This window comes from Eleutherodactylus coqui, chromosome 9 (genome assembly GCF_035609145.1).
Source record: "Eleutherodactylus coqui strain aEleCoq1 chromosome 9, aEleCoq1.hap1, whole genome shotgun sequence".
Classification (NCBI taxonomy): domain Eukaryota; kingdom Metazoa; phylum Chordata; class Amphibia; order Anura; family Eleutherodactylidae; genus Eleutherodactylus; species Eleutherodactylus coqui.
In genome coordinates this window covers 161,904,243-161,916,486 of record NC_089845.1, presented here as the reverse complement: position 1 = coordinate 161,916,486, position 12,244 = coordinate 161,904,243, and the positions used below count along the sequence as shown (strand labels likewise).

Here is a 12,244-nt window from a genome sequence, read left to right as displayed (position 1 = left end):
TCTGTGCTGTACACCAGCAGTTGAGGGAGCGCGCTCAGCGGTTTCCACATCAAGCGTTTCTTTACAGTATAGTTAATTATTCATAATAGCTTCATAATGGAGTTCAGGATTACAAACTGCTGCTAATGCTTTTTAAGGATATAATCGTCAAGGCAACAATTAGGATGTCATTAGCGGAGGATTCTAGGACATGGGGAGGATCAGGCCAGATCAGCTAAAAAACAGCGCAAGTCTCGTTCTCCGTGCTCCGAATCAAAAGATCTTTGCTCAGAGAACTTTATGGCGGGGGAGGAAAAAGAACAGAGGTCCTTAAGACAATAACAATCACCTAATTCATTAACGAAGGATGAGATGTCATCAATTAGGAGAATGACGAAAAACTAAATGCAACTTTCTCAACTGGAACAGTTAATCAAGGAGAACTGCCAACCGTTGCATCATAGGCATCATGGTTACTCATTAGTTGGTGTTTCAGCTGTAAACGGTTGTGGTATGAATACATCCCCTGTCCAATTGTTCTCTTAGCACATATGGACAACATAGATGGAGGTCTATGCCTGGAGGCCCCAGAATGCATAGCGATAAGAGCAAACCTCCCTCTAGCAGACCTGACCCATTTGGATGCTACACCCCCCTTGCAAGATGCAACGTTCCACAATAGCCGATCCCCCAGCAGTAAAGGCTTCCATTCCTAAAAGGGCTATCTTTATTACTAGCCATCCACATGTTACATTCTACCCCGTGAGAGCCAGAAAACCCAAATCATTCTGATTCCAGAGTAGTCTGGGCAAATCCCAGGAGCCAGATAGCCAGTGGGCCGAGCAATCTGCTTCATTTATTGAGAAATCGTTCTGACCGCCAGGCGCCGCGCAGTCAGGAGCAGCCGAACACAAGGATGGAATCCAACTAACAGATCCAAACGTATGATTCGCCGCTCCGTACCACGGATGGGCTATAACAGCGGACAGAAACAGAAAGGTGAGAGTCCAAGGGGGCAAAAGAGCCCAAAACTTGTATCACTCAGCAGCCGAAAAACATCTCCTGGTCAGATGGATCCAGATTTCTGTTGCCCCGTGCTGATGGGTGGGAAAGAATGTGCCGAAAGCAGCGTGAACCGACGATCCCTTCCTGCCAGCTGGTCAGAACATGTCTGACCTCCATCTAATCTGCAGTGACTATAAGAAGCTTCCTGTCCGCAGGGGCCGATATTCATACAGAACGGCTTCATCACCGAGTGGGATCTACACCATGATGCATCTCTGTGGTTCTGCAGACCAAAGGAGGTCCAACGCATTAGGAGATGGGGGGCTCTAGTATAAGACAGCTGTCCGCTCACGTTCCCCGTCCCCTCGCGATGCTGGGATAAGCCAACTATGTATTGTTCTGGTCTTGGAGACAAGGATTCAAGCAGCTATCAGTCATCTCTGGTGCCAGTCACTTCCCAGGCACATAGGAATAAACATATTGAAATCTACCAACCCAATTCAGAGCCGACCCCAAAGGACAGTCACAAGGTCTCCATCCACACGCAGGAATCCGAAGACCACAGCCGTGATAGCTGCCATGTCTATTAACCCTTACATTGCCTTGGAGCAGCAAAGAACTGTAGAAACGGTCCTCCCAGGATGCAGGAGATGACGAGGAGCCCATTCTAGCAGTACAAGCGGTATTGTGTGACACGCCGTGTACGGTACCGCGCACGCGCATGCTGACATTTCCATAAAGGTCACGTTAATGATAGGTGGTAACTAGGATTCTGTGCCCACAGAGCAGATTCCTCCGCTCAGCGCACAAATTGCTGGGAGCTGGCATGTCCGCGTCTAATTACCTAGCGCAGCTCTTTGTGGTGTGTTGAGCATTATCAGCATATGCTGCTGGTTATACCAGTCAAACTATATACCATGTTAACCCATGCACTGCTGAAGACCAGCAACAGCTGGTTACATTTCCTAAATCCATCTCTTGTCCTTACAGTTTGTTACAATCTATCAGTGCAGGTAAAACGTATCAGACTGGAGATCAGACTACTAAACGGACGCTCACATCCACAGGACACGCTACACGTCTGCTAGCTGCAGGCCCCAGAGATGGGAACCGCATGCATCTCCAAAACAGGGTTCCCCCGAGCCTCCTCCCTGGTGAAGCACAAAGACCGGGAATGAATGGAGAAATGGCTGCACATTTGCAAGACTCTCTCCATTCATCTGTCTGGTAGTTACAGATATAGCTGAGCATATCTTGTGGGTACAGATCTAGCAAAGTTTAACTTGACTATGGTAACTTCCTGTGACAAGTTATCTTAAAAGCTATGGACGTCTTTGAGGGGCATTTTTTCACAATGTTGCACCACTTGTCTTCTGCAACTTCTACATATCAGCATATAAAGGAACAGCAAACCGACTCTCAATCATTAATCTATCAGTGAGGCTGGACTGATGGCTTCGTATCCCTCTGCTCTCGCCTCTCCTGCACCTTCCTATCAGCTAATTTATGAGCATGACAAAGTTTAGGATTCTTGTTGTGGTCAGAAATTGGTGATAAGATGATGCAGGAGAAAAGAGATAAGAGCTGAAAACTAAGCCGTCAGTCCAGCCTCACTGAAGGAACTCCCATCGAGACTCTGTTTCTGTATGCAGTGATATGAAGAAGCTGAAGAAGACAAGCACTGCAAATCTATTGCAAAAATGATTGTTGGGACCCCAAATACATACATATAAGTAAAAAAAAGTCGTCCCCCCGCATGTGTCCATAGGCTTTAAGCCAATGAAAAGCTATTGAAAGGGCACAAACTGTGGCAAAAAAAGTTATTACAATGTGTTAAAAGTCAGGTTAAAGTTTGCTACAACTGTATGTCATAAATATCAGTAATGGGAATAACCCTTCAAGCTCACAGATGATTGTATAAACAGGATGCAACTGTAACAAAAACCCTCAGTGGTGAGAATGACTGCTTTTGAGTTTTTGGATGATAACAAGAATGTTCCCATTCAGTGATAACAATACATAAAAAGATCATGCTTTTAATATCAGTCCGACATAAAAGCTACTGTTCTATGTTATCAGTCATGAAGTATTGCAGTATTTTGTATAAGCAATCAAACGATCAATTCCCGAATGGCGACGAAGATAAAATGCAAAAATAAGTGAAAACGTTACTGATGTTTAACCCTCCTTTTCCCCCCCATATTAATATATAACAAAAAAAATGTTAAAAAACCCTAAAAAAAATTTTTTTGCGTTGCATCCATAAAAGTCCAAACTATAAAAATTGTGCATTATTCATCTTGTACGGTGAAAATGGGCTAAAAAAATTATTACGCCAGACCTGTGATTTTTTATTCACCCCATCTCCAAAAAAATGTAATGAAAAGCGATCGAAAATTCGTAAACAGTCCAAAATAGTGCAAACTGAATCAACAGGTTATCCTGCAAAAAAAAAGGAGGCTTCACAGAGCCGCATCGATGGAAAGAAAGCTACGTAGGTCAGAAAAGGGCAACAGAAAGTAACTTTTGTTAAAGATTGCATATGAGCTAAGAGGATGGGAAGAGTCCTGGGAGTCAGCAATGCAAGACACAACTTTAGGTTCTCGTGCCAGCCAATGATCTGGTATCAGTAGGTAATGTAGATGGTCGTGGTGGCCAACCATATCATCCAACAATGCATTACATATCCTTACAAGTGCTACCACCATCTATGAAGAGCCACTGATGACCAGATGCTGACCTGATGTCTGCAGGACCACTTAGTGCCTTGGAGGGTAGACAGACCCAAGTCTTACAAGACCAGCATGGGCGCCGATGAATAAGAGCCTCCCCTGCCCGCACAGTTCTCGGCTGAAGTCAGGCCAAGCAGTAAACATGAACAATACTATAAATTTTGGATAGACGTGAACTCGGCAGCGAGATCACAGCAGCTTTTTCAATTACTAATGAGTTATGAAAGGCTGTGAAGCTCCACTTTCGAAGGGGCAGGAGGCCGGGCGATGCTTGTGCGCAGAATGTTAAGGGGGCGACTTGTCATGTCTGAAATGAGAGATTAGACGGATCGCCCTTTGTAGTGTGTATCACTTCCAGACGACACCCGGCTCATTACGACTTCAGTGAAATTAATAACGCTGCGCGTCTACGGCTTTCAACGCTTTGGGATTTTTTTTCAGACAGAACTGTAAGCGTAACAAAGCCAATTCAAGAAGAACGCGCCAAACATTGACTGATTAGGAAACGTGGATCAATGTAACAGAAAGCGGCAAAGACCACGAACACATTGTAGACGGTAACTACTGGGGGATCACTTAGACTGGAAGGACTCATTCATATTTGCATATTATGGATCAGTATTAATTGTGCGGTTTTCATTTCAGAATCGCTGCCAATATATTTAAAGGGATTTCCAGGACTTAAAGGGGTGGTCTGGGGAGAAAAAATAAATTAAAATGCGCTCAGCCCTGTATAGAAACAAAGTCATAGTCGGCCGATGCCCTTCACCTCTCCTTCCGATAGTACCTGGCCCCTCGCGGTACTCTTCTTTTGGCTACAGTGGTGATATCCAGTGACTGCCGCAGCCAATTACCAGCCATTTGTAATTCAGAATCAGCCATTTATTGGCTGCAGTGGTCACATGTCTCTGTGATGGGAAGTCATCACCGTAGCCAATGAAAAGTGCTGCAGGGGATCGGGTGAGGGGAGGACATTATTGGATAAAGATGGGCAATGGTCTCGTTTCCGAAAAATGTATTATAACAGCCTCTCTCATGGAGGGCGTCACATAGAGTGCCTATGGCTCTGTACTAGGGAGAAAAGGTAAGACGTGTCCTCAGTTCTTGATACCTATTAATGACTGACTGAAAAAGAGATGACAGACAGCAAGATTCAAGACTACTCAAGTCATTGCATCAGGCTCGGTTTAAAGAATACGCTCCCCGCCCGCCACCATCACCAGTCCTGGGACAAAACTAAACTCCAGGAATGGAGAAGGCTTTACACTACCCGGTGGCCTCCTTTATTCCCGTACAGCCAAAAGTCCATTAGTTCCTGTGGCCCATCTCTACTGATTAAAGATGGCTGTGTTTCTTCTTAGATTACCCAACTCACACTGTGCATCAGTTGCCTAAGACATTACACACGGCTCTAATTGGCCAGTGCTGCTTACATGAGCAGTCCTGGCCAATCTGAAAGCAGCATGCAGTGGCTGATTACGGATGCACAGTTTGCATTGGGTAGTTTAAGAAGTGATGTGGCCATCTTGGATCTCTGTCGAGGTCCCAGGAACCGGTGGGTTCGTAGCTCTACAGGAACAAAGGAGGGCGACAGATAATACATTACATTTTAAAAAGTGATCACTTCTTTACGTGGATTCCGTATAGCAGCCCCAGTGAGAAATATCCACATATGAAGTTGTGGCATCTATAAATGAAAATATGTGGTGGGAGTCCAAGGCTCACTTTAGGATTTCTGATGCAGATTATCTGACAGGCACATATTGTAAAATTCTGAAAGCAAATCATACCATGTAAACATGCCCTAAGAAAACGAGATATAGCAGGTCACTGGAAACAAAACAAGTGAAGTTCGCTATTAGGAGAGCTAAACTCCCTCGGTTTACAAGAGTGAAGTTTGTTAGCAACAGAACTAAACTGCCTCAGCTCACATGGGTGAAGTTTGTCCTTCATTAAGGTGTCCATCTGTCTTAAAATGATCCGAGACATAAAATTCTCCCAAACACCATATTTACACTGGAGAATAGGCTGATGAAAAAAGGAGAGGTCCAGCATTCAAAAATAAAAAAAATGGTTATATTCAAATTGGAAAACCCAGTGCAACACAAAAGCATAAGCATTACTTTTTATGCATTTCAAGCTAACATGCAGTTCACAGTCGTAGAATACAGACAAGTACACCTATAAAATGTAAAAAGGGCGTCTCACTTCATAACCATACAAAGATAAGACTAGTATACATAACAAAAAAGGCAAAAAGAAAACATTAATAATGTAATAATAAATCTGATTTATGATTAGAACCAGAACTAAATTCCCTCAGCTCACATGGGTGAACCTAGTAACAGAACTAAATTCCCTCAGCTCACATGGGTGAACCTAGTAACAGAACTAAACTCCCTCAGCTCACATGGGTGAACCTAGTAACAGAACTAAATTCCCTCAGCTCACATGGGTGAACCTAGTAACAGAACTAAATTCCCTCAGCTCACATGGGTGAACTTCGTAACAGAACTAAATTCCCTCAGCTCACATGGGTGAACTTCGTAACAGAACTAAATTCCCTCAGGTCACATGGGTGAACCTAGTAACAGAACTAAATTCCCTCAGGTCACATGGGTGAACCTAGTAACAGAACTAAATTCCCTCAGGTCACATGGGTGAACCTAGTAACAGAACTAAATTCCCTCAGCTCACATGGGTGAACCTAGTAACAGAACTAAACTCCCTAAGTTAACATGGATGAAGTTGGTTTTCCATTAATGAGCTTTTATGTCTTGAAATTAGGCTAGACACAAAATTCTTCAAAATACCATATTTAGACTGGAGAACAGGAGGCACGCATATAGTTCTGGGGCTCAGATTATGAATTATGCTTTACACTAGTCATTCTCAGTTAATACAATTGTCCTACATTGTAAATTGACTCATGAAGGTGGCACTCACCCCACTGTAGAGGAGCCAGCTGCAAGTGTTCTAGGACGAGCTGGTTCAGCACACCCTCCACGCTTGCCTCTCCGTCACGTTTCAGGGATGGGTGATGAAAAGTTAAGGTTTAATAAAAAGAACTTTAAAATGTAAATAAAATATATAACAATATTAACATATTAAATAGATAGAGGATATATGATGCCGCTGTATTGATGGTAAAGACACAAACATCTTGTCACAAACATTTATCACATGTCTGTAGGATATGCTATTAATGCTCGACAGGTGTTGGTCTCACCTCTGTGAACCTCTCCTACTAACAGTATAAGGCCTGATTCACACGGTGGATTTCCACCACATATCACGTGGCGGAAATCCGCAGCATTGCCCGCAGCTATTAGGTTCTATTGAAACTGATAGCGCAATGCTCACGGTGCGGAATTCCATCATGGAATTCAGCACCGTGGAAGCACCCGTAATCACCGGCATGTTCTATTTGCCGTGGGCATAGACGCAGACGGCTTCCATTGCAGTCAATGGAAGCCGTCCATCATGCTATCTTCCTCTGTAGCACAGCGGAAGCCAGCTTGAAAAAGCTTCCCCGCCCACCGACGCCTGCGTCATATGATGTACTGCGCATACACGCCGGCAAAGGATGCGAGACATCGGGCAGCGGATCCGGAGGCGAGTATGGGGGTCTCTGGGGGGGGGGGGCGCCGTGACAGACTACGCTGCGGAATTCCACTTGCGGAGCCTGTCACTGTGGGCACTAGGCCTAATACAGGATGTAACTCAGGATCTGTACAGGATAAGTAATGTATGTACACAGTGACTCCACCAGCAGAATAGTGAGTGCAGCTCTGGAGTATAATACAGGATGTAACTCAGGAGCAGTACAGGATAAGTAATGTATGTACACAGTGACTCCACCAGCAGAATAGTGAGCGCAGCTCTGGAGTATAATACAGGTTGTAACTCAGGATCAGTACAGGATAAGTAATGTATGTACACAGTGACTCCACCAGCAGAATAGTGAGTACAGCTCTGGAGTATAATACAGGATGGAACTCAGGAGCAGTACAGGATAAGTAATGTATGTACACAGTGACTCCACCAGCAGAATAGTGAGTGCAGCTCTGGAATATAATACAGGGTGTAACTCAGGAGCAATACAGGATAAGTAATGTATATACACAGTGACTCCACCAGCAGAATAGTGAGTGCAGCTCTGGAGTATAATACAGGATGTAACTCAGGATCAGTACAGGATAAGTAATGTAAGTACATAGTGACTCCACCAGCAGAATAGTGAGTACAGCTCTGGAGAATAATACAGGATGTAACGCAGGATCAGTACAGGATCAGTAATGTATGTACACAGTGACTCCACCAGCAGAATAGTGAGTGCAGCTCTGGGGTATAATACAGGATGTAACACGGGATCAGTACAGGATAAGTATTGTAAGTACACAGTGACTCCACCAGCAGAATAGTGAGTGCAGCTCTGGAGTATAATACAGGATGTAACTCAGGAGCAGTACAAGTAATGTGATGTAGGCTTACAGCGATTTAACTTTCTGTTGATTAACTGGATCTGTAAACTGTGTAATGCTGATTAAAATGAACAAGATCCAAAGTAATGTGGTAACGACATGGTGATATATCAGATGCCAGTGGCCTCTAGCTCTTCTGCAGGGCCTTGTGTTTGCACAAAGTGGCCATCTGAAAGCAGCCTAATAAATCATTATTCAGTAAACCACTGGGCATTGAGTTTCCGACCAGCAGGCTCCAAGTGGGAACATTAACTCACGCGCTTCGCAGAGTGCTCTGCCATAAGCAGCTTCTTATTTTAGTGCCGCTGTGGTTGGGCAGGGGGCGGAGGGGGCCGCTTGTTTCCAGTTCATAAACTAACTATAAAACACAGTTGCGTAAAACGCTGCAGCTCCCTGGTGTTGGCCACAATGCACTTCCCTCGCTCTCTGCGGCAGAGCAATGCGTATCTATGGTAACACACTAACTGGGCCCGTGTGGCGGATCTTATCCCTGCTGGACTACAGGGCAGCCTCCTGCAGACCGCTAAATATATCCATTACACCATGCTGCTATGGTTAAACACGCCAGCATCTTTAACCCTTACCTTCTCAGGCTTGCTTAAACTTCCTCTACCGAATAAAAACATCTCCTGGGAGACTTGGACGTCCAAAGCCTGGAGTACAAAAGCAGCACCTGTGCCAGGAGGAGCGGGCAAAGGACACTGCTTTTTGTGGATTGGTCTGATTGGTCAGCAGGGAGGTGTTGTCCCCAACCAGCCAATCAGCAGTGTTATAGTAAATACTGTATATTCAGGTTCCTCCTCTCATAGGGTGCCAGTTATTCCTCTGTGTTGGTTGAGTTGTGGTTCAGTCCACGGCCCCTTGGTGTCAAGCATCAGTCAGATAAGTCCCTGGTGTTCATACTTACTACTGTGTTGTTACATCTGCTTTATATACTTCGAGGACTATAGCTACTAACATCTGTCTGCTGACATCCTTTTTTTTTCCATCTATGAACAGTTTAGGAAGTCCCCAGGTTCCAGGCGTAGGGCCACCCTTGTCAGGGCGATCGCCCTGCTTTAGGCATGGTCTTTCCATTAGTATTTTAGGATGCGATTTCCCTTTTCCCCTTTGTTCAGTGTTATTACTGGTCATTTTGTTCTTCCAGTTATTAATAGAGTGTATATCCCTCCTTTTTGGACAATTATTACATTCGATCCAGTCAAGGTGCTTAGTATTGCAGCTCAGCCCTATTCACTGCAATAAAGCTCAGATGCAGTAACAGACACAACCCATGAACAGGGGAGGCGCTGTTTCTGGTCGTACGCAGCCATGTTTTTCTAATTCTGAACATTCCCTTTAAGTTTTCTAGACATAAGACTGGACAATCCCCTTTAAAATAATATACTAGGATCATTGGTTAATTGTATAGGGGTACGAAAAAAAAAAACATCACACGGAGCCGACACACGACAGAAGTGACATTTCCAGGTGCCAATTATGTTCAGCTTCCAAATACAACAGGATGAAATGTAAATGTGTGACTTGCTCCCCAGATGACCGGCCGCCCCAGCCGTAGGCTGCACACGCTACAGTTAGCGGCGGTGACCTTAGCGCGGTTGATAACGCACCGCTGTGGTAATGAAGAGTGTGAAGACGATAGACTGTGGTGATGAAGGTGATGAATGATGGCCAGCTCCTGTACACACATCCAGCAGTGCAGAACGGAGCCGGACAGCATAGGAGAACCACAGGAATAGCGATTCTGTAACCTCGCTTGATTCACGTATGTGAAAACGGGCTGCAGCGGCGGATCGAGCAGCTCACTATATGGGCCCATTCACACAGGCGGATTTTGGGTCCAATTACAAGTGTATTTTTAACATGTCTCAGGGCTGGCATTGGGGGGTGCAAACATGCATTTTTTACGCAGATGAAAGAATAGCAGCATGTCCATGCATTCTTAAACAAGAAGGCGGGAGAAGTCAATGGGTCCTTCTATTTTTTTTATTTTTTTTTTTCCAGGTGAAAAACAGTGTAATAAATCTACGCAATTTTTTTTTTCTTGCGGCGATGCTGCGATGGGGGGGGAGGGGGGAGAATTGCGGCGAATCCTCATTTGGACATTTCCTATGGACCTGAAAAAAAAAAAATTCTCATGGCCCTTGCAGCTGTGTAACTGCGATGCGATTTATCTGCTTCCACTATTGGCACAATGAATGTTTTACATGCGGGTTACGCGAGCGCGGGGTTACTTTTTTCTCACAAAACACATCGCACAGAAAACTGAAGCTCTGCAAGCGCAATGTCGGTCCGAGTTCCTTGGACGGATATCACACTCGCCCACAAATCGCCCGTGTCACTGTGGCCTAAGAGTTTGTTCACGTTGTTGATGTGGCGTGCGCCCGTGCGGACATAGACCGCGGCCTCATTCACACGCCGTAATTCACCATGGATTTTTAAACGGATTCTGCAGCCAAATCAGGTAAAGTCACCGTCATAAAGCAGGTCGGCGGGCGATCATCCCACGGCCATTATGATACGGGTCCGCGGCAGATTGATCCATGCCAGCAGCCCACAGCTAGGCTGTCCATGTCTGACACGGATGCCCACATGCAGCTTCCACGGAGCGGCGCAGGGATTTCCCCCAGCTCAATTGGGAAAAGTTTGTGTCCAGGTTTTACGCATCCTAAATTAATGCCGCGGATCTTGAGGCCTGATCTGCGCCGATAAATCCGCCATGTGAATGCAGCCGCTGGGTGCGGTCAAGTGTAGCGCGAGTCCTGCAGGTTTCCAAAGCAGAGATCAATGCATTTTACATCCCAGCAGCGAGGATGGGGCTTCAAACTAATCCTATCCGCTGCGGAGAAACCTGCACCTTAATTGACCTGAGGAGCGGATTTTAAATCCAGACCGCGAGAATGTACGGCGCAAAATCATCATCGTAGATTTCATCCCTTTAATTAAAAGCATGAAATCTGCCCCAAAATCCCCAGGCAAAATCTGAATGGGGGCTCATTCACACAGGAGTATTGGTGCGATTTCCTGCCATTACTTTGAGGTTCTTGCAGCTGTTTTGGCCCATATTTGCTCTGCTGTTCCCATTGACTTCTCCTGCCTTCATGCTGATACACGTATCATCGCACAACGCAGTAGACCTCAATGGACAATGTCAGTTTGCACTTCTTTTGTGCGATCCTTGTTTGAGAATCGCCCATTATATTCTATGGGAACGTTTGATAAAAAAGATGGCAGCCGCGTGCTATACAGGCCATGTGAGTACAATTCATTTTTCATATATGTTACTTTGGGGACAACATGGAAAAAAAATTTGCAGCGGAAAAAAAACACTACTGGCTAGTCACCCTTAAGCTGCTCTTAGTTGGAATGATTATTGCTCAAACGAGCGAAAGTGATCAATAACGTTCGGGCTAGACACGAGCCGACAGCTGGATGGCGAACAATAATCGGAATCTGCTCCTCGTTCCGTCGCGCTCATCACTTATACGGCGTGACAGACCGGACGATTCTCGTCTGCACGAGCCAACGATGCATCTGCCTGTCCGAACCACCTGGCAGTGATGCCAACCGCTCGTTGGACCAGTATCGGCTAATCTAAGAGGACCCTTACATGTGGATCCCTACATCGTGGGCTCACAGCCTTAAACCAATGACTTTGCCGCAGTCTCACACTATTCCAAATCCTGAAGGGATTGTGGAGAACGAAATCCAATATTTTCTCCACTTTGTCAAACAATTAGTCTCCTGAACAGGAGAAAAATGAGACCTGAATGTAGAAAAAGGCGAAAACCAGGAAAATAACTATAATAAACACTGAAGCAATCAATACAGCGAGCAGCAACCACAGGCCGAGTATAACGAGCGTCTATGGGGAGCGCAGCCCTCCCTGTGATTAGGAACAATGCAATACTGATACAAAGTGTCTGCAGTGATTCTGGACCGTACAGGGATCAGTGGCAGGATGACTCCCCTGGGGATCAGCGGCGGGACGACTCCCCTGGGGATCAGCGGCGGGACGACTCCCCTGGGGATCAGCGGCGGGAC

The 12,244-nt window shown here is 45.4% G+C and overlaps 1 protein-coding gene across 1 annotated transcript in view; it reads right to left on the bottom strand.

Moving 5' to 3' along the window:
* The window catches only part of TRAPPC9 (trafficking protein particle complex subunit 9), a 508,413-nt gene that overhangs the window by 223,329 nt on the left and 272,840 nt on the right, over positions 1-12,244 (bottom strand). The window contains exon 21 of the mRNA XM_066578762.1: positions 6,663-6,754. Coding sequence (XP_066434859.1) covers positions 6,663-6,754 — 92 coding nt within the window. The remainder of the gene's footprint in view (positions 1-6,662; positions 6,755-12,244) is intronic.